General features: G+C 39.5%; 1 protein-coding gene across 3 annotated transcripts in view; it reads left to right on the top strand.

Annotated features, from left to right (window-relative positions):
* Positions 1-12,655: 12,655 nt before the first annotated feature.
* Positions 12,656-24,494, top strand: part of LOC307174051 (proline-rich transmembrane protein 3) — a 50,351-nt gene continuing 38,512 nt past the window's right edge. The window contains exon 1 of one of the 3 annotated variants that reach the window (XM_079897709.1): positions 12,656-12,800. In XM_079897709.1, coding sequence (XP_079753835.1) covers positions 12,749-12,800 — 52 coding nt within the window. In that variant the 5' untranslated portion in view covers positions 12,656-12,748. The remainder of the gene's footprint in view (positions 12,801-24,494) is intronic. The other 2 variants (XM_079897710.1, XM_079897708.1) reach the window with 2 other exon arrangements.

The following is a 24,494-nucleotide window of genomic DNA, read 5'->3' on the forward strand; positions in this document are numbered from 1 at the left end:
GTGTCAATCCTGTAAAACTCGGAAAAAGGTATCAGCATTATTATTGTATTATTTTTCCTTGTAAACATAAACAATAATATTGTTTACCTTTCTGGAAACAGATTCTCACCGATAGGAAGCATTTACGAGAAAAATAATATTTCTCCTACTCAAGAATTTTCTTTTTTTGTTTTATTGAAATTGGTTTTAACCTCTCTCTCTTTTCCCCTTTACTCAGTTGAGTGACACATCACGAGTTTAAACCAGCTTTTCATTGATAGAAAATATTTATAAAAATATTTCTCCCATTGAAAAAAAAAAAAAAAATCCTTTCAATTGAGATTTGTTTTAACCTTTTTCTCTCTTTCCCTCGCTTAGTTAAGTGACAAAGTTTCCACATCACTAGCCTACCTGTCTACACTGAGACCAACACTTAGACAGTACCACACTTCACTGTTGTTGTACAGTCACTTAAACGACACTTAGCTGTTCAACCTCATAGGCTTACACCCCACACAGATCTGTGTCAGTCTCTTCACCCCAGCGTGCCAACATGTCGCGGACAACAAACCCCACTGACGTGGACGCCTGGCTCAGAGGCATTACAGACTGCCTCACACCAAAGACAATTGAACTGTTATTATTTTTAATAATAATTCTGAGAAGACTCCTGACACATGATTCAAGCCAGAATCAGAACCACAACCACGCGGAACTAACCAAGATTATCTGTTCCCTAAGCAATGCCTTCACAGCCCAGCTGACACTAAGCGACAAGCACCTCACCCACCTCCAGGAGGAGCTGACTCGTGCCCAGAGCCGCATAGACAAGCTGGAAGTGAAAGTACAGGATGACTTCAAGCGTCAGACCACTGAGTTCCTGAGAGAGCTGATGCACACTCAACGCTGTACAGACCAGCTCAAAACGAAAGCTCAAGACAAACTCATGCCTGATGTAGTGGAGCAAGAAACAAAGAAGCAAGTTGACAAGCTCCAAGAAGCCCTTGCAGTCACGGAACGTGACAAACAAGAATTAAAGACTGTCCAGAAGCACCTGGTAAACCAACTCCAGTCTGCTGAACATCAGCTAGAGAAAGCTAAAGCTGATATTAAAGATAAGAACTCTGAAATTAATGATCTGAAAGACCACCTGGAAAGGTGCAGTGCTGACATTGACCATCTGACCCAACAGCGAGATGACGCCAACGACGAGCTCTACGCGGTCAGAGATGAACTCCAGCATGTTTTCAAACAGAAACCAGAGCCAAGAAGGGAGAGACCTCCCTCGGCATCACCACTGCTGAGCAGAACAGAGTCCTCCATCCAAGAACTGGCATACAGAACAGGTGAATGGCCGCAACCCAAAACATCACCAGCCTTCACCACAGAACTGTTCACTGCCAACAAACAAAGAGAGCTCATCCAGGCAGACTCCAAAGCTGCACAGGGGATGACCTTTAAAGATCTCAACAAGCTGGCTAAGAATATCACTCAGTTCAACCCGAACTCCACGGAGGGCCAAGACATTGAAGCCTACATCCGAGATATCAACTTCCACCTAGAGGTGAGACCTCATGTGACTGACAGAGACAGGTTTTACCTCCTCCGATCGACATCCAGTCCAGAGGTACGAAGTTTCCTTGACCGACAACCTGCTCATGTCAAGTCAAACTACCAGCTGCTATGTGAGACACTGATAAAATAATTCACAGGCCCAGAGTCGGAACACGGTGTGTTAATCGCCTTGGAAACCAAACAAGGTCGACACGAGACTCCCCAAGCCTACTACCACCGTTTTCGACAAGCCTTCTTTGGTGCACACAACTCACCTGAACAAGAAGAGGATGTGAACTTCAAAAACCTCTTTCTGAGAAACCTGCACCCCGGATTGAGTCATCATCTTGGTCTCGAGGCCTGCGCAGACACAATGACAATTCAGCAGCTACGTGACCTGACACACAAGGCCCACATCAAACAAAAGATGTCCTCAAAGAAAGGTGTGAAAACATCCACAGTTTCAAACTCCTTCAGCCAAGACACAAGCCTTGCACTGGAAGACAACCAGTGGCATGACAACACCACAGTTCTTTGTAAGAAGCACAGAGAACGTGACTCCCATGCTGATGAGAGATACCACACCAACTGCATGGAAAAGCCATGGGACAAGCCACGCTTCTCAGGAAACCCACCTCGGCACCACTCAGTTAAGCACAACACTGAGTGTGCCCAAGAACAAGACAGTTTACCCTCAGAAGATATGGAGCAACTAATGAGGCAACTGAAAGTTCTCATCAGAAATGAGGTAAACATGGATAACGAACAGGATGGCGATGGAACGGAAGACCACCGATTCATCTGATACACCTTCATAATGAAGATGACAACCACTTGTTCTACAGCAACACAGAACAAAGTGGTCTCTCACAGTCAACCACTGAGGTACCAGAAAACACCATCCTGGCTGCCCATCACTCATAAAGAAACCACCAAACGAGCTCCAAACTCAAGAACCATGTGTGTGCTACAGCAACAACAGTAAGCACAGAAGGTCAGAAAGTCTGTCACAACCAGAAGGCATCCCAAGAGGAATGCAACAACGGAGACCAAGTTTTGCACTACAGCTTCACGCATTCCATGCCAAACTACCTCCTCTCTGTCTGACAGAGAACTTCCTGCCTTACTGGTTTGACCCCAGCAGATCACAGAAGACCCCTTTTTCAAGGCAAAGAGGCAACAAGCTCATCAAAGCTAAGCCATCAAGCAAAGGGGGGAGCAAAACAGACTGAAACAGATCTGACCATACATACATACATACATACATACATGCATACATACATACATGCACTGCTCGACACCCCTAACATACTCACTAACATACAGAAGTTAACCACCTCTGCCATGCAAAACATGCAACAAACATGTTTTCCCCCACAGATAGAAACTAACTTCAGAAATTAGCTTAACAACTTAGCTACACTTACCATAGGAAACATGGTAACTATCCATCCAACAAGTACACCTGAGAACACCTCTCATTACATCATGATCCCTGACACCTTAGCTGTGCAACAGTAGTTACAAGTCATATCAGGAGGAACACTCAACTGCTTTGTTTGTTTTTCCTCTTCCTTCCTTCCTTTCCTTCTTTTATTAGGTAAAATGCCTGTCCACCCTATAAGGGTCGAGGTCGCAATAATAGGATTGACACACCACGCCTAATTTTTGTAAGTCACCCTAAAACGAATGTGAGCCAGAGAACTCCCTGCATCATTCGTATCACAAATTGAAAGGTAAATTGGTCTAACCCTAGAACAATTTAGAAGAGAATAAAACAAACAAATCAAATTTAGTCACAAAATTGATTAATCACCGTCCCAAAACTAATTAGGATAACGGTCCTAAAATTGAACTAAACTTTATTCAATGTGATTAACTATATTGAGAGAGTGAACCTGTTTATGCCTAGGTAATCTAATGCCCTGCACCAGTAAAGTGACCAGTCATGGAGGTGTTGTTTTGTTGTTTGCTGTGTGTGTTTGCTTCCTCTACCCATTTCTCCAGCGTTCACCAATGTCTTCTACTCAACCCATCATTGAACGAGGGGGGATATGTAACGACAATGAGAAGAAACCAACCACAGACTAATTTTCTTCCAGAAAATTAATTCAAACTCTCTACTTCCTGCCGAACCAAGAGAGAAGATTTGTTCAGAACGTTTCATGATCCTCAGCATTCTGGCTATCTAAAAGAGCCTCCCCCAACACTAACGAAATAATGAATGGACAATGTGAGATTTTGTTGCCGAAACACTGACTGATTGAGAGAATCCCACAATTAAGAGGTCCCATGATACAAACAGATTTCAGCAGGAAACACTCATGACCTCAGGGCTGTCTCAAGCCCATATACGTTGCACACCAAGAGACATACACCTATCAAAGTCCATAAAACTCACCATCCCGGCGCCAGAGAGTCTGTAAAAGACCCTTCTAATGACCAAACTAACGGAAAAGCTTGTCAATATGAAGGGTTTTTTAGAAGACAAATTGTTTCAGAAATGACACCACAACATTCCTGACCCCTCCCCCGTTGAGACCTCTGAACGAACAAACAGAGTTCTTTCTCTCTAAACCAGAAAACTGAGATTCTTCCTACAGTATACGTAAAACTCATTCAAGAACAATTTTCAGTGGACTTATAAAGACATCATACATCATTCTATGTGTTTCTACGATATATGTGTCCATTTAATATGCTTTAATCCCATGTAAGTCATTTAATGGTTATAACTGTTAGATGTTTGAATGAAAGTGTGTTGTGTTTCATATCAGTATGATCGTATGCTCGTGATTCAAAAAATGACTGGAATTAAATCTGTGTAAAATATTTTGCATTCTTATAATACTAATGATGGCTAAACTGTAGCCTCTGTTCTCTCTGCTAGTAAGGAGATCCCAGATAACGCATGATTTATGACTTTGCAAACAAAGCCAGTGTCTAATTGGTCCGATCTCTTCAGGAGGGGGGGGGGGGGGGACAAACTTTTTAAAGTCTTGGATTCTTTGTTCGCTCTCTCGCTGCTCTCGAAGCTCTCTCTCTATGCTCTCGCTCTCTGGGTTCACCCTCAAGAAACGCTCTGCTATCACTCTCAAGAGAGATGGGCAGAAAAAGATGAAGATCTGAACCAGAGTAACCATGTAACTGAGGAACAGACCAACCCAAATTAAGATCAGATGGGTTAGATTTATTCAAGCCATCTTACTACTCTCGTCTAAATTTTCTTTTCTTTTCTGAGTTATCATTTCCTTTATTTTCCGTTGTGAGTCTCAGTTCTAAGTTAAGTTTTGCGACAAGATTTCGAGCCACGTTTCTTCTGCAAAGCCAGCTTCAGACAAAGACTTTCAATTCATCTGCCAGCACAACACGTGACTGGAACGCCGCAGACCCAGGCACAAGGAGACCAGCCAACGAACGGACGAGGGAAACCCCCTTTTACGCAACAAAGGGAATTCCAAAAAGGAACGCAGAAGACAAGCAAGTACCTCCAGACTAAAAGCTGAACTGGTGTATTTATATAACTTTAATAACCTGCCTAAAACGATAGAAGGGTTAAATTAATGTTTGATGGTTCGTTCCAGGTCATGTCTTAAGTGCATATAGAATCGTGAGATTTCATCATCTCACTCATCATCATCTCACTCTTTTCTCACTCTCTTCCTTTCTGCAACTCGTATGAATGTGTGTGCGCGTGTGTTTGTGTTAGATATTAGCTGTACGTGTTAGTATATAATCAATAAAGTATTGTTTGTATTTGAAAAGAGATTACTTGTGTATCTGCTTACAAATTTATTGTCTTGAACTTCGATTTTAAGTTACCTATGCTTTTACCCTTAATTTATTTCTTAATTTATTGTTAGCTGGGGATTATTCTTTCTTGGCCAGGAAGATATTATATTTCCTAGAGTTAATAATTGGTTATACTTTCTGTTCGTTGGATGAACTGATAAAATGATCATACTATTGATTCTGCTACAGTAAATTCTGAAAATAATTAAATTATTAATTATTGTTCATAATTCGTTATGAATCATAATTAATTATATTTATACGTGGGCGTATAAATGCTACAGCTGCATAGATTAGGTCAGCCGGAACTGGGAACACTTCCCATAAATCCTGATGTACTCGTTATAATATAAGAATAATGGCATCTACGCTAATTTTAGTGTCTTTGTTTATCCCGAGGTTTTCCCGCAGCCTGCCGGATCCAGGCCGTATCCAGATCCCCAGCTAACAATTTTAGGTTATAAGAACGTTTCCGTAACGTTCCCATTAAGTTATAAAAACGTTATTTCTGAATGTTCTAGAAACGTTCAAAGCGTCCAGTTTTTTAGACGTTGTATTAACGTTATTTCTTAGTTATAAGAACGTTATTCAAAACGTTATTAGAACGTTTAATTCTCCTGTTATATAAACGTTGTATTAACGTTCTTGCTTGGTTATAAGAACATTGTTCAAACGTTATTGGAACATTCAATTCTTAGGTTATAAGAACATTTCCATAACGTTCCCATTAAGTTATAAAAACATTATTTCTGAATGTTCTAGGAACGTTCAAAGCGTCCAGTTTTTTAGACGTTGTATTAACGTTATTTCTTAGTTATAAGAACATTATTCAAAACGTTATTACAACGTTCAATTCTCCTGTTATATAAATGTTGTATTCACGTTCTTGCTTGGTTATAAGAACGTTATTCAAACGTTATTAGAACGTTCAATTCTTAGGTTATAAGAATGTTTCCATAACATTCCCATTAAGTTATAAAAACTTTATTTCTGAATGTTCTAGGAACGTTCAAAACGTTGTTTTTTAGACGTTGTATTAATGTTATTTATTAGTTATAAGAACGTTATTAAAAACAATATTAGAACGTTTGTTACATAAACGTTGTATTAACGTTTTTCCTTGGTTATAAGAACGTTATTCAAACGTTATTAGAACGTTCAATTCTCCCGTTATATAAACGTTCTCTTAATGTTTTTCTAAGATTATGAAAAACGTTCTTAAAACATTCCATTCACTTGTTTAAACATTTAAACATTCTCAATGTTTTTGCATATAATGTATATATGACAATCATTTTATGAAAGCACCTTATTAAGAACTTTCAGATTTTAAAATTAAGACAAAAGATCTAGAAAGATAATTAAAATCAAAAAGACCCATGAATCATGTCTGTGTAATGTAGTCCACTGAAGGCGAGCTGAAGTGAACCAAAGTGTAGTTTATTTCAAGATACAGATACAATTGAAACCGACTTGGGTTAAATTGAAATATGAAATTAACATGAAAATAAACCTGGACTAAAACATAGAACAAACTGATTAAACTTCAAAATAATGAAACATGAAACAAAACGACCTCTTTACCTAACCCTAACCTATCAGCAAGCTAAAAAAAAAAAAAAAAAACATTTTAAATGACATTATCCACAATCACATCAGCTTCCACTTCCGGCACATCGGACTGGACTGGACTGAACCCTGAGAGGATCTCCGGAGACACTGCAGGGAGAAAATAAAACAGTGTTGTATTAAAGTGTGGTGAGATTAGTATAAAAGCACTGGGATGCTGTACTTGCTCATGCAGAATATCTAATTAGATTTTCTGACAATTTACAAAAAGTTTAATCTGCTTTGGAATATTGGGAGAAAACATGAAGATACGAGACAAGCTCTCTGCTCTTGTCCATAAGCCAGATGCTACTAAATTTATATTGCTTTTCATGCTCAAGGACTTTGTATTGTTTCTATTTTAATGCACTCTTAAAGTTTAAATTGCATTAATGAGCCGTGCCACACCCCAAAACTGCAATCTAATGATAACTTTGCTTAAATCAAAAATATTTTAAATGGTCATTAATGGATCATAATTATTGCACAAATATTATTAAGTAACAAAAAGCTTAAAATATTAAATAATTATTGAACTAAAATATAGTACATTTATTGAATTGATGAAAAGGTACACTTAAGGTGTTTGGTCACTTGAGTGTGTGACCCAATTATCATATACTGTAGGAAAGCACGAGGGTTAAACTCAAGAAAAACATTAATGTCTATCCATCACTCCCCAGAATAAAATGCCCCAGTTAATGTGGTCCTCTTAGTAATCAATGCATATTATGCGTTAATATTTAGCAGAAATTGCTGCGAATATAATGAAACTGCTGTCTATCCTGCTTAAACCATTTAAAAAGATTGAGCGCAGTTGTTTCGCACTATAGAGAGCCTAAGTCCCTCCCCTCCTCTTCCGGCTCATGGGACCTTATTTCGGAAAAAATATGTATGGTAGTCAATGGCGAGAGACAACTTATCTTTTTATTCCGTCTGAACTGTGCCCTGAATTACACATATGAGGTTTGTCAATTTAAAAGATAATTGTGAAAATCGCTCAATGAACTACATCTCTCGTCTCGCACTAGCCTATATGTACGTCACCATCCGTTGCTCGTATGTGTGCAGTCCCTTTATCACTCTACAGATAAAGCGTTGTTGGGAAAATTTGTTTACCTACCCCGAACTGACAAAATAAAATAAAATTCTGTATCAAAATTTATAAGGAAAGACCAGTACTTTGTTTAGGCTTGGTTTGTAGGGAATTACAAACCTGCGCACATATATTCAAACGCACATAACTATAGAACCAATTCTTAATGCGCATGTGAACGCCATCAGCGTTTATCACAGGTTTGTGTTTAAAGTCTGTGTAGAGAGAATGGTGTCGTCTTAGCGGCCCCTAATTTAATAACAAATGATAGTTGTGACGGAAGCGAATCAATTAAAACTAACTTTAGCTGGAAAATAACTTTATTAAAGAACCGCTATAAAGCCAAAACAATCTCTGTTACCTTAAATGATACGTTTATCTCTGTAAAGCTGCTTTGAAACAATCTACATTGTTAAAAGCGCTATATAAATGAAGATGACTTGACTTGACTTGATTGAACTAATGTAGAAAAAGCTGAGATTAAAGTAAATTGAGTAACGAAAACATAAGCCATTTAGTAGGAGCAATGCATACATTTAAATAATGAGAACTTATAAAGTCAAGTTTGGGGATGAAGGTAGAACTGACAGGCCTGAGCATGCTCAGTTTGATCACTGATTCTCAGTTCTGCAAAACCATTTGAGGCAAAACAATTCCACCTTTCTTACAACTGCTATTATGTTATTACAGAGAGTCTTGATTGCAGGATTATTTAACATGTAATGTATTTTTGAAATGTAAATATTCTAATACTGCATTTACCTGTGAAGTGGGCAGTTTGACTTTGCTTTAATGCAGCTAAAAAGGCTAAGCACGTTGAACTTCATATTGTTGCATCTATTACAGAGCATTGAGAAGCACTGTGGCTGGAGGGAATACCCATAATCCCTTGCACTTAAATAATTTAATTTTGTGAAAACATGGGGAATGATAGGATAAAAGATCTATTAAATGTGTTTAAAAAAAAAAAAAAAACGCTGGAGTTTGTCCAGGTGTGTGAGCCGGCATCAGCATCTGTCCTCGAGGGCATATTGGTGGAGTTAATCGGCATGGATTGGAGCCCCGCCCACACTCCCGTAGCTGAGGTACATAAACAAAGCCGGAGCTCATTGGAATTAATATTGGATGAGCTGGATGAGGACATGTTTGCTGGTCCAAAGTCTCCGCTGGTCCCATCCAAGTCATCTTTGTCTGGTTAAGCCCAGTTCCAAGTCGTCTCAGTCATCTCTGGTTAAGCCCAGTTCCAAGTTGTCTCAGTCGTTGCTGGTTAAGCCCAGTTCCACGTTGTCTTAGCTTTCACTGGCTCAGCCAAGCACCAAGACATCTTTGACGTCCAGCTCCAAGTCTCCTTAATCGTGAATGGTCCCCTCATTTTCTTGTTCTGTTTAATTTGTTTATTTTCTTGTAAATTTCTCGGTATGCTATATTATTAACAAATATTGGATTTGATTTTTTTGGTAAACTTGTTTTCTTTCAATTAGTACAGCATATGGTTTGAGCATATGGACCTAAGTTTTTGAGAGAAAAAAGCATTATTTGTGGACGTGTGCTTGCAAACATAAATGCCTCGGACCTGTGCATGCGTGGACACGTGCACACACACACAAACATGCGTGCACACACAAAACACACATTCATATACACAAACTAATCTGAGTATTACACGCTTTCTTTTTCACAGAGAACTTTATCCTACCCTGAACTGCATGCATCCAATATCCATTCGTCCAATATTATGAATGGATATTGGAAGGACTTTCCATACACATGATTTTATACTGTACAAACTGTATATTCTATCCCCTAACCCTAAACCTACCCATCACAGAACACTATGCCCCCATAGTGTTGGGAATACATGAACCACAAACACACACACACACTCATACACTTAAATTGTCTTTGCCCCTGCTACAAAAAAAGTATTTCTTTCAAATTAAGAATATAAATGCTGCACAGCACATTTTAATGTTGTGGCAGCACAATGGCCAAGAAACTGTCTGTGCATGAGGTCCTTGATCAAAGATCTTGAGAGAAGAAGAGAATACAGGATGATCTTGCAGTGACGGTGCATTAGAACTGAGGTCTTTAACCCTGCTGTCCTGAAAAGTTTAGTTCCAACCCTAATCAAACACACCTGAACCAATCAATCAAGCTCTTCAGGATCACTTGAAAACACACAGGCAGGTGTGCTGAAACAGGTTGGAAATAAACTTTGCAGGCCAGTGGTCCAAAGAAGCAGGGTTAAAGACCTCTGCATTCGAAGATGTATCACAAGGTCAATGGTCTAAAACTCAGCTCCTGGAGGTCCACAGCCCTGCAGAGTTAAGCTCCAACCCTAATTAAACACACTTGATTCAGCGAATTAAGCTCTTTAGGATTACTAGAAACTTCCAGGCAGATGAGTTGGAGTTGGTTGGAGCTAAACTCTGCAGGACAGTAGCCCTCCAAGAGCTGAGCTCACGGAGCATATGCTACAGACCTTGAAGCAACAGACGAGGAACAATCTTCTGATGGTGGGCCTAGCTGAGGTTGCTGTTACATTCTGGTCAAAGGATGAAAATTTGTCCTGGTCTTCATCCCAACCTAATAGGCAAGACAAGGTTGCCTGCAGAACATGTCATCAAGATGACCCCATGGCTCTATTTCTGACAGAACCCATAGAATACGATTAGCACCAGAAGATTGTTCCTCATCATTTGTTGCAATGTCTTTAATCAAGAACCTCATGCTCAGACAGTTTCTTGGTCATTGTTCAGCCACAAAATGAACAATAAGAAATGTGCTATGCGTCATTAATTTACTGTTACTGTGCTATTACTAAAACTTTCTCAGCTTCTTTGTGAAACATGAAAATCCCAAAACACATTGTCATAATATTTTGTCTGGAAGATGTGATAAAATAAAGAACATTAAATAAATACTTTTTTGTTGCGGGTCACTGTGGACCAAAGACAGTTCAAGTGTGTGTGTGCACGTGCTCTGTGATATTGGATGAATGGATATTGGATGCAGTTCAGAATAGGATAAAGTTTATCTCTGTGAAAAAGAAAGTATGTAATACTCAAAATAGGTTTGTGTACATGAACGTGTGTTTTGTGTGTGGACCAATGTGTGTGTGTGCACGAGTGTGGTAATGTTGGATGGATGAATGTGTCGTGTTTTCTCTTTAAGAAAAACATCTGTGAGTCCCACATTTGCATGAACTTGAAGTTTATTCACTTCATCTGCACATCACAATGACACATCCCCTCTCCCTAGGTGTGTCTCCCCCTCAACCTTCTCAATCCTCCCCTCATTACCCAATCTGCCACATACTACCATATTATTGCACATACACCTCCCTTTTTCAAAAAGAAAACAGGATTTATATAGTTAAAATTGTATTTTAAGAACACATCAATGTTTAGTCTGTTTGGTTTAATCCCGACTCTCCCTGACCAGATTCTCTGTAGGCCTATTTCAGGCTGTGTAAATACTATTTCAGGCTGTGCAAATACAAGAGAATGTGGAGTATACAGTGGGTGGATCTTGAACAATATCAGGTGTAGGCTACTACAGTTTTCAACCTCCAGAAATGGGAAAGGTATCAACTGACATCTGTTCACAGAATACTGTTACACAACAATCCAAGGGGCTTTAACATCTGTAAACCAGACTTCACATCCAGGCTGTAGATTGTTCAATTTTCTGACTCTATGACACATGTCATACTTCTGAGTGTTCACACTTTTCCTCATTTGAATGAAAAGCATCACCATTAGGAAGGGAAGGTTTGAGTAACTGAGGAAGAATTGGTACATTAGTCCTCAGTTGCCTCCCCATGAGAAGTTGGCCCCAGACTATATCCATTTTGCAATGGAGTAGATCTGTATGCCAGTATTCAGATGCTTTTAATCAGATGCCTTTATTCAAGAGATTTTTAATAGTTTGAATGGCATGTTCTGCCAAACTCCAGTCACTTGCTTGAAATGGTATCATGACACAAAATTTGCAAAGTCCTGAGATACAAATTTGGTCCATAATCTGCGATCAGCGTCTCGGGGATGCCATGCCTCGCAAAGATTGATGATATGTTTAATTACATTTTATGGCACGTCATAAGAGACAGGTGAGCCATCAGGGTAACACAGAAAATAATGCAATAAACATTAAACTAAATGTAACACAAAACATTTAGGTCCTACTTACTTACAAAAAAGAAACAAAACATATAAAAGAAAATAACAAACATTGTTTTCAGTGCACCAACCTATTGTTGGCAAATTTTCCAGGGCTTTAATTGAAACATTGTACATGCGTAGGTCACACAGTTCCAGTATATCTAATGTCTTCTTATCTAAAGCCTAATCTGGCATGCTTACCTGTATGTATGGAAATGAAAATCCAAGATGCACTCATATTTTCTTCAGAAAATATAAAATCCCTGTAAAATCAGAAAATGCCTGATCTCAGAAGTATTCTTAGATATTTAGCCTACAGCCTATGTGCACAAACATTTTTGTTTGTTTGGATATTTTAGACAGATATAGGTAGAGGTAGGTTCCTCAAGAAGAACGAAATCTTTCTCTTTCTCTCTCTCTCTCTCTCTCTCTCTCTCTCTCTCTCTCTCTAGAGAGAGAGAGAGAAAGAGAGAGAGAGCGAACGAACATAGGGGCTGTATTTTGTGCCGCAATGTCTCTCCACGGGCAGAATCGCAGAAGGAAATACAAATGAAAAATGAATGAACACGACGCCAACTACTTGACTGCAACAAACGACAAACTCACACGTAAGGAGGTTTCATTTATTCCTATCTGAAACACACTGTTAAATATAAATGAAAACGCGCGCCCGCGCGTGTGTGTATGTAATAAGACGGTTCATGACCATGACAGCTACCTGCGCAGGGAAACTCGTTCGACTTGACGTCTCGCACGAAGCGTTTATGTTCAGATGAAAATGCTTTATTGGAGATATATGTTACTGTTAATGTTCGTGTCGTTGCGTTACGGATATCGTTGCGCTCGAGGACGTATCTACACAGGCCTACAGAAAAGAAAGAAATCGACTGTCGCATGTTTAGTAACACAACCCTGGACAGCACATTGTTTATCTATGCTAAAGGCTCATACTCCATACTTAAGATGCCCATCGAATGATAAAAACAAAAAAAACATTCCCACAAAAACACACAAAATTGCTACCCGGGTATACACCATAATGTTTTTTTTAGGTAACCTAATATGTGCTTTTTACATTAAAAAGTCCAAGTATTAGGTTTAAATTAAGCTGAGACAGGAAAGTAATTTTAACTGTATAGTTTTAATATGTTTCTTGAGGTTAGCCAATGAAGTGTTTTGCACCAAAAAAAAAAAAAAAAAAAAAAAAAAAAAAAGGGAAAAAGGATTAGGCTATTTTCTATTTTCATTTTCACTCTGTCAAAAACACTCCTTCACAGCATGTGTGATGTGAGTTTTGATTGTCAAGATTGGCCAGCAGTGTAATAGAGCCGTATGTTTGAGATCCTGAGATAGAAGAAAATGAACCAACACAACCACAACAATTGCAGCAGACTGTTTCAGCGTGGTAATTGCGGGCACTTGCTAAAATCTATTTTTATATAAAACTATTGTTGAGAATAATTAAGAAAAGAGCCTGTTCTGAAATTACACGAACAAATGAAAAAATTCTTGTTCAATTGATCAGGCATATTTTAAATAAATTTCAGCCAGGCACTTCTAATAGTTTGATCTTTTGGAAGTGAAAGGGTATGCAGTTTTTGGAGGTGCAATTTGTCTACATCAAGGGACAGAACAACGTCAGACAGTCTATTTGGGTGGGATTTGTTTTATTCGTTTTACGTTGTAAAGTAATTATTTCCATAGCTTCTCAGAATGTGACATCTCAGTAATCATTACGGACAATGTCAGTAAAGATTATGGCGATTTTTACATTCTGTAACCTAAAAATGACAAATTATGTGCACCTAGACCAGCTGTAAATATGTTCTTAAATATTTCATCATTTCCTGTTTAAAAGTAGTTTTCCACAGTTTTTCAATTATGTAAGCGCTTGAAGAAGCATTCAGTTGCGTTCTATGTGGTGGGACAAGTCTGTGGCAAACCACAAGTGTTTTCCGCATACCATTCAGAAGGTTGAAAGCACTTGTTAGAGGCACAAAACTTCTTTTAGCTTTAGGTAAATGCCATTTATCAACAGAATTCAATCAAAATTGAATTCATTTAATTAATAATTCTTCCTGTCTGAACAGGTTTTTACTCGATATCTTAGACTCACACAGCACAACTGATATTGAACCTAGCCAGACAAAGGTTGTCTGAACCTTTGAGCAACTTTATACTCACATGGTGTAATTTCATCACACTGTGAAACCTGGTTTGGCTTCACAGTGGTAAACCAAGCTTTGGTAACCACAAGTTAATTGACTTGCCTTTGTTACTTTATTGAATTTTTTATTTATTTTACTGCTTCGACAAAACACTAAAACTTCAATTCTGTCTGCCACAGCTGCAGCAGAGTATACAGTATTATGGTGCGTTCAAGTCATCTCACATAGATCGTATTTATGAGTTGAACGCACATGAACGCCACCACAAATACCAGTGGGGAGCTCAGGATTTTCTCTAAGCCCCGATCTTTACGAGTTGGGGGCGTGTCACTGAGAAACATGGCGGAATACCACAATACTTAAAGGTATTTAGCAGTGATATTGTCAGGCTTTTCTATTTACAGCGCAGTAAGCTAATTGCCTGCACAGAATATGATAGCATTATAATATAACAATGCAACATGCAACAATAAAGTTGGCAGTGGCTTCATAAATTGATTAAAAACATTAAAAAAAAAAAATACACCTGATGCACATTTCTTTGTTCTTCATTTTCTAGAACAAGAGTTTAAGAACCTTACTGTATTATTGTGTAATTAATTAAGAGAAAGTACTCCGCCATCTTACTCCGAGGAAAGTGACTTGAACGCACCAGCTGTCGTAAACACGACTTCCCACCTAGTAAAGACGAACTTCCCAGGACTACTTGAACGCACCATTACCTACTGCAAAAAGTGACTTTACACAGACTGACAATAGAGATAAAAGCAGCATTAACCCATTGACATTTTCCATTCAATGGATAGAGCAAAAGCTGATTTAAAATTGAAAATCAAAACTGAAATATCTAGGATACAGTAACATTTCATTTTATGGAAAGCCTCATTTTGACCTGTTAAAATGTTTTTGTTTTCATGAAAAAAATAGAGAGAATGAATTTGACCAGATTTTGACCAGATAAGATATTAGAATGAGAGACAGTGGAGGATCCACAGACACTTTATTAGTAAGTGTCATATGAGCCTACTGTATAAAAAAATGTTTACACATTTTTATGGGTATTTCATATCGCTCAGCCCTTTGATTAGAAAAAAAGAAACACCATAAAAAGTACGTCATCAGTCAGGCGTGGAAAATGTGTGCATGCACTTATATGTGCAGTTTCATTTAATCTGTGTTGTACAAAGTATCTTATGGCTGGTCAGGAATTAATGAGACATTCCTTGGGTGTTGAATCGTTTATGTAAACGGCTGTTGTATACCCTTATGTCAAATACAATCAAATACAAATAATCCATGTGTCTCTAAGCTATTGTGATTGCTCTGACCTTAGTCACACACACACACACGCACACACGCACGCACGCATGCACGCACCCACGCACACACACACACACACACACACACACACACACACACACACACACACACACACACACACACACACACACACACAGTTAAATGGTTAAAGCTAAACGGGCTCTGATCTCACTGCCTACAAATGGGCCTCTGTTTGGGCCTGGAAACATTCACGGAAATGTATGGAAATGTCTGACTGTGTGGACTCTGAGCGTGCATTAAAGGAAAAGAAGGAGACTAGCTGCAGTAACAGGCTCTCTTTCAACTGAAAACTTGATACAACCAATCGGAATGTAACTTCTTTTTTTAGTTTTACTTTATTTTACACTTTTTTTAATGTAATTGAAAGTCTTTGTATTACTCTTACAATTTTTTTTAGCTGTTAAAACATTCATAATTAGTTAAAGAACACGGCGATTATATTTTTTCTCTGTGCAGATATTTTAATGCAATTCTTACAAACAATGGGCTTCATTCATGAAACACAAGCAGAACAAATTTTTGTGTAAATCATTCGTAAAGCTGTTCTCATTTTTTTTCTAAATGTTAGTTGGTATGAAAGAAACATTTTTCAAGGTTGGGTAAAACGCTGAGCTTGTCACTGTCACTTTTTACCCAGCCGTCCAATCAGAGTGGAGGAGGGGTGGGACAAATACTACACCGACCAACCATCCTACTTGTACAACGACTGAACAACAATGGAGAAGTTAATATTGCTTGTTACTGCAATTTTTATATTCAGTATTTTTTTTTCTAAACTTATTAAATATGTATGTCATTTTTAATGTTAAATTCTTAAATTAGTCAATTAAATTAGAATTAAATATAGGCTGTTACCAACTAAATCAGTATCAACCAAAGCCATCTTTGCACTGCAGAGGTGGCAAAGAAGCTGAATCTGAATGTATTTACACAGTTTAAAGGTGCAGTTTAAATGCTGTTGATATTTGAAATCACCAAAACAAACATGCTCCTACCCAAAGGATCACACACCTATCTTGATACCCAGATTTACGTACACGCTATGCAACATAGGCAACGACTATGGCGGAATCTGCTGTGCCTGCCGCCCGAGAGTATCATGTCGTCAATAAGTGAAAGCAATTTGTGTTACATTATGATAATTCAGATCAAATGCTTAATTGTTATTTAGCTCTTCTACTCCTTTGATGGCAGAGTCATCCCTTCCATCCCAAAAAACTACATAAACAGTTTTCATAGCACAGTTATAGTGATCACTAAAAGGGGAACCAAAAGAATATGTTATCTCACTTTTCGGGCACACTTTGGGAGCCGATGCTTGAAACGGGCAGTGGAGGTGGTTTAGCCGTTCCATGTTTATAATAATAATAATGTTTTTTTTTTTTAAGCAGGGTAAATTCTACATTTACGAGAATAAAGTCGAAATATTTCAAGAGTGAAGTCGAAATATTTCGAGATTAAAGTCGAAATATTTCGAGATTAAATTTGAAACATTACCAGAATAAAGTCATAATATTTTGAGAATAAAGTCAAAATGACGAGAATACAGTCTTCTGTAGAAGTTTTTTTTATGTGTGTGTGTGTGTGTGTGTGTGTGTGTGTAAAGAAATACGTTTGAGAAAAGTTGAACTGCCTCGGACATCGATCTAAACAAAATAGAAGCTTTTTACTTTTATCTGGGCTTTCAACAAAAGGAAATTCTACAGCTACCATCTACCTACCAACATGGCATTACCATTTGTTTTAGGACGTTACAAAATATATACTGCGCTGGAATAGACTTAACAGGCTGCATGGATAGCCAGCTTTATATCTGAGGAAATCACGGGATCCGGCCAAGTGATTGGATACAGAATGATGCACTTAAAATATATCCAGAAAGGATTTACTGTGAAGAGGGAGACAGTACGGTTAGTGTTAAGTGTTCTTGACCCAGATGGCGTTGCCTATAGACGAGCACGAAGACACGTAGGCTTCGAGTCAACGTGCCACATAAAGTTTGGATCAGGATTATGATACCTACTCGGAGGTACCTAGGTGGAGTCTTCATGCTCGTCTACAGACAACGCCATGGTACTGCCATGTTGGTAGATTAGCACCTGTAGTAGAATTTCCTTTTGTTGAAAGCCCAGATAAAAGTAAAAAGCTACTATTATATTTAGATCCATGTCAGAAGCAGTTAGACTTCACAAGCGCATTTCTTAAAAAAAAAGAAGAACTTCTATGGAAGGCTGTATTCTCGGAATTTTTACTTTATTCTCAAAAATGTTCGACTTTATTCTCAAAATGTTTCGACTTTAATCTCGAAATGCTAGATTTCTTTTTTTTTTACAGATTCTTTTTTTTTTTTTTTTTTACGTTGTGGTTCAGGGCTTAAAAGAAAATGCTCCTCCCCGAACTCCCCGCTGCCCTGTATCTTGCTCTCGCATTGGCTGTAGGTCATCGCCAATGTAGTTTTCAGTCAGAACACTTTCACACAGCGGGATTTTGAATCGCCGACAGGTCTAGATATTTTACCATGCCAAATATCTCACAGGTGTCGGCGACTCGTCAGCAATTCTCTCAGATCACATCTTTGATCATTCACACTGCGTAATTGTCACTCGCGTGAACGAGCACCGATTTACCTATGATTTCGGGCATTTTTCGTCGATCTCACAAAACCTGTCGGCGAGCGAAAATCGGGCCTAAAATCGTTCAGTGTGAACTCGGCATAACGCTGATTCATTCAGTAATCAAAATCAAGTGGATGTCTATATGGGGTGTTGAATCACTCACTCAACCAATTCGGACAAAGACCTTTGAGGTATATGAGGTTTATAAATGCCTCATTCCTTCATTCACAACACTGTCTGAAGGATGATTCAACTCTAGAATTTGAACAGTATGTATGATTTACTTTTTCTATTTATATTTTATATTATTTATTCTTTTTGGGTTCCTTTAAAAGACACTTCAATCATACATTCCTTCACTGTCTCTGACTTAGTAAAGGGTTCTCTTTTCCAATCTATGTGAGTTGCGGCCTTACGTGACTGTTCTTGAAGCTCTTCTTAGGCCCTGTCTCAAATGGAACCCTAAGCCCTCGAAGTGTTCCTCTGAGTACACAATTTTGTGATGTAATGCCGCTTTGAATGTCGGTAGGGCTGTCGCGGTGAAGGAATTTCCCTTGCGGTAATTTTGAGTGGCTAAATAGTGCGATATGCGGTATTATCCCCATTTATTTATTTGGATTTATTTATATTTATTTGTTGCTATATAAATAAGTGTTACGATGTGCTCAGCATGCACAAAAACAAGGAAATTTTCAGTAACCGAAACGTCTCGGTTACTAACGTAACCTCGGTTCCCTGAGATGAGGGAACGAGTATTGCGTAAGTAGCTTACGCTATGGGAAAACTCCTTTTCTCGAGAATATTGAAGCCATTTTTTTAAAACGCAGTGTAGCTGCACAGCACACACAGATGAGTGGTGAGCACGGTCATTGGCTGTGCTGCGGCAACTGCACGGACCTATGACGGGGCGGGTCAGTCGCATAGTCCAATCAGGGCAATTCGTGCCCTGACACGTCAGAGCCCGCCAAGATAGACGTGGCCAGAGGCTATAAATTGAGCCCATCGTCCGTCAGAGTCTTTAGGTTAAATCGACTGAAGCGATCCTTGACCAAAGCACAAGCACGGCAAGTTTCGCAATACTCGTTCCCTTAACCGAGGTTACGTTAGTAACCGAGACGTTCCCTTTCGAGAGGTCTCTCCTCACGCTATGGGAACCCCCTTCAAAATCCCGTGCGTGCTTAACTTCACTCTAATATTAGCCTGAGGCAAGATGCCTGAAGCCTTAAGAGTAAAGTATGAATCCCAATAAGCCGGTCAGTGACGGGCTTCATAAGGGAAAAAGGAGGAGTGGGCCTAATGAGGGCCAAACCCTAATAATGATATATAATGTAGAGTGTATATATAATAATAATAATAATAATAATAATATATATATATATATATATATATATATATATATAGAGAGAGAGAGAGAGAGAGAGAGAGGATATATGAAGAGTTCAGATGCAAAAGCCTCTAAGTGCCATCTGAAATTTTCTTCTAAAATGAGTATTTTTATCAAGCTTGTATATTTAGGTTCAGTAATTTCACTTTAATGACAATTAATAGGTAATTTTCAATGTCATTAAAGTGAAATAACTCTTCATATATATATATATATATATATATATATATATATATGAACTATAGTTTGTGTAAAACAGGACCGGATAATATCTGGCCCACGTTTGATGGGGGTTTTGTGCTTACACATTTCATACTGAAAGTACCCTGGAATGCAAAGCAGGGACTTGTAGGTTTATAAAACCTGATAAATGTGGACGGCGAGGCCCAGCCGGCCGCCGCACAGATATCCTCGATGGGTATTCCACTTAACCAAGCCCAAGACGAGGCCATGCCTCTTGTGGAATGAGCTCTGATGCCTAAGGGGCAGTGAAGGCCCTTAGACTCATAAGCTAGCGCTATAGCGCCAACTATCCAGCGCGATAATCTCTGCTTTGAGACGGCGAGACAAACGGTCTCAGATAGGCACAGCGGGAGGTCGCGGAGGGTTTAGCCTCCTTGCCCCTTTAAGAAAGCGGAAAATGAGGTCGTTTCTTCCTAATGATTGTCATTTTGACTGTCAAATCTCTATTTTTAAAGTATGTAAATTATATAAAAATCAAATATTCTATTTTTAAGTAATCCATACGAAAGCAGCGGCATGTACAGTTTCTCAAACGCGTCCTCATTAAATTTAATTTGAACACGCCTACGCGTGCACGAGCGATTGACATGCAAATGATCCATGCGGAGAAACGCAGACCTGTAAACGCCCTCATCACCTCAAAACAATAATCTCTGCTTTGAGACGGCGAGACAAACGGTCTCAGATAGGCACAGCGGGAGGTCGCGGAGGGTTTAGCCTCCTTGCCCCTTTAAGAAAGCGGAAAATGAGGTCGTTTCTTCCTAATGATTGTCCGGCCACAGGAGTGTGAGATGCTGCTATGGCCGCCACATATACTTTAAGCGTGGAGGGGGTGCGACCCGCGTCCAAAAGCTCTTGTAAAAAGGCGAGTACACTCGGTATCTCGCAAGAGTAGGAGTTCAGGTTTCTAGCGGCGCACCAGCTAGAGAACACCCTCCATTTCTGAGCGTAGAGGCGCCTGGTTGAGGGCACTCTTGCCTCAGTGATGGTTTTCAGCACCCTATCCGGGAGGCACCCGGGTACCCATTGAGGGGCCATACGTGAAGGGCCCATAAGTCGGGACGGGGATGCCAGATTTTCCCGTTCGCCTGCATGAGGAGATCTCTCCTCAGCGGAATCGGCCACAGGGCTGATTTCAGCAGTTGTGTCAACTCGGAGAACCAGAGCCGGTTCCTCCAGAGAGGGGCTATAAGAAGCACTGCACATTTGCTTTCCCTGATCCGTTTGATGACCTGAGGTAGCATCGTGACCTGGGGAAAAGCATACAGCAGACGATTCGGCCATTCGTGGGCGAGTGTGTCCGTGTTCCTTGAGAAAAATAATCGGCAATGAGCGTTGTCTTCGGAGGCGAAGAGGTCGACCTCTGCCTCGCCGAAGATGCTCCATATTAGCTGAACCGTCTGAGGGTGGAGAGACCATTCCCCTGGGGAAACCTTGCCTCTGGATAACATATCCGCACCCTGGCTCAGAATGCCTGGCACGTGCGCTGCCCTCAGCGAGCGCAGGTTGTGCTGAGCCCATAGAATGAGACTCTTGGTCAATGGTCTTGGCATGCAAGGTGTTTGACCTGAGGCCGCCCTGGCGATTTATGTAAGCCACCACTGTCATGTTGTCCTTTCGGACCAGGACGTGGTCGCCCTTCAGATAATGGTGCAAGGCTTTGAGTGCTAAAGCGACTGCTCTCATCTCCAGACAGTTTATGTGTAAGCGTTTCTCTGGGCTTGACCAAAGGCCAGAGACGGGCCTGCCCTCGTGGAGGGCTCCCCAATCTAGGTTGGAGGCGTCTGTCATGACCACCTTTCTCCTCGAAATCACACCTAAACTCACGCCCGACTGGTACCAGTCAACAGCTTTCCAGGGAGTCAGGGCTTTGATGCAGCCGCGACTCGCCTTGATCAGTAAGTGGCCACGCGTGAGCTGGGACACGGTTGTTTAGCCAGCGTTAGAGAGGGCGCATGTGCAGTAATCCGAGCTGGAGTACCGCTGATGCTGAGGCCATAAGACCCAACATCCTCTGGAATCTTTTGAGGGGGGCGTGGGCGCCCGCTCTGAAAGATGCCGCTAGGCGCCGAATAGAGAGCGTGCGCTCCGAAGAGAGGCACGCTTTCATATGCGTAGAGTCTATTACTATACCCAGAAAGGAGATATTCAGAAAGGAGATAGTGTGCTCTTGGAAAAGTTGATCTTTAGACCCAGGCATTCTAGATGGCTGATGATCCAAGATCTGTGCGTTATTAACCCCCTGAGGTCGGCAATCACGCCGGCGTGATCTGCTCGTTTTTTTTTATATCAGTGCAAAATACTCTGTTGATTTTGATTTTACATACTTGTATTGTACATCATTCAAAACTGTTAAATGTCTTCTTTTATTTGTGTACACTCATAATAAAAACAAAATGTTGTGTTTTTCGTAAAACAAAGAAAATAAACATGATGCGCGTTCTGCCGTCTCTCTCAATGTGAAACTCATTCTGAAACGCGACAGAAAATGACCTGTAACTCAGCGAATGTTTGTCACACAGACTTGAAACGCATGTCTACACAACGCTTGGAATCTCTATTTTTAAAGTATGTAAATTATATAAAAAACAAATATTCTATTTTTAAGTAATCCATACGAAAGCAGCGGCATGTACAGTTTCTCAAACGCGTCCTCATTAAATTTAATTTGAACACGCCTACGCGCGCACGAGCGATTGACATGCAAATGATCCATGCGGAGAAACGCAGACCTGTAAACGCCCTCATCACCTCAAAACAAAGAAGCAGAGACTTCGTAACTTACTCCTTTTCATCGCGTTTGGACGACTGTAAGCTGTGCTGTGCTGTTTACCTTGAATTTGCCTCGGATTTACTTCAAACGCGATTTGAAGATGAGAAGATTTTTAAGGTAAGACATGTTAAACTGGTCGTGCCAGATTAAAATGTATGTTATGAAATGAGTTTGGAGTAAAAACATGAACTAAGCCTAATTTCATATATGTACATGTATATATAGACAGAAACATGAAATGTGAAATGTGAACTAGAATGATAGGCAACCTTTCAGTGCTTGTATACGTGTTCAACACGAGGATGTTTTTATATTCTATAATAAAACACAGCATGGTAAAAGTAGTATTATAATATTTAGACCCGTGTTTACTGTTAAGCCTACTGTGTTTGTGGATATCTGGTCAAACGTAGATATGTATGGTAACCATAATGTTTTATATTTGAGCGCGATCGCGTTTGAATGTATCAGATTTTGCAGCGCGATCGCGTTTGAATGTATCATTTGAAAATTTGAAAAGCAAAACACACCAAACGGCTTCATGTTTTTACTATTATCTCATTTCATATCATCATAACGAATGGAAACATTTGAAGTAACATGATAATCAATATATTTTTCTCTAGCTTGGTTGTTACTGAAATATTTTGGAAGATTTATACTGCTATCTATTGTTATTATTATTTTACCCAGCACTGCGCATAGCTTATGCCTACAAGGCACAACAAACCTGGTGTTCATTATATTATATATTGTTGGAAACATTTGTGTGTGTGTGTATTTTGTGAATTTTAAAAAGCAATTTTAACAAGAAAAATCTAATATTTATTTGCAAAATCGTGCAGGCCTTTCTCTTGATATCAGTATGTTCACTTTTTTTTCAGGGCCCAGATGCCACTGAGTCCTGCCGACTTCAACATTCACATGAGTCTCTGGAACATGGACATGGTAAAGTGAAAATCAAACACATTGGAAATGAAAGGTATATGTACAATGTTTTTAGGAATGGCACAAACATCTCTGTCTTTCAATAAGTGCTTTTTTTCCATTTGTTGTGTCTATTTGGATTATGTTGTGTAAATAAATCAAACAATCTAAAAGCCATTCTTTTTTAAATCTCCTCATTTACAGTATTGTGCAAGGTTGCTCAGAATGATAGGGGCCTGATAGCTCCTAATAGGGCCGTTAGGGAGTGTCTTTGTCTTTCTCAGGTGAGAAAACCCATACATATTAATGAGCTTCCGCATAAAGCTTTCTCACACAAAACACGTCGTAAAAATTTTAAATCAATATATTGTCTTCTCTGAATGAGCAGTCAGGGTGATTTTCACATAGTTTTGCAGCAAATATTCTAGGCTACGTCATACAATTTTCAAAAGTCTTGTGAAGAAATAATCAGTAGGGGTTTCATGGCCTTATTTCAGTGAGAATTTTTTTTTGTATTTTCACAAACCACGCATAAATGTCATTATCTCAAAACTACAAACTTTTACATACATGCTGTTGATATATTATTGTAGCAGAGTTTGTGCTGAATACAGTGTAATTAGACTTTAGCCATGAAAATGTCACAAGTAACATAAATAACCAGAAATGTCAGAGCATGTCAGAGCACCTCCAGGGCCCAGAAAACAGCTCAGACCTCAGAGGGTTAACTGTGCCTCTGATTGTGCTATAACCAGCCAATCGTCGAGGTAGTTCAGTATTCGCACTCCCGGCTGTCTCAGGGGGGAAAGTGCTGCATCCATACACTTCGTGAATGTACAGGGAGCGAACGA

Source organism: Squalius cephalus (assembly GCF_949319135.1).
Source record: "Squalius cephalus genome assembly, chromosome: 16".
Classification (NCBI taxonomy): domain Eukaryota; kingdom Metazoa; phylum Chordata; class Actinopteri; order Cypriniformes; family Leuciscidae; genus Squalius; species Squalius cephalus.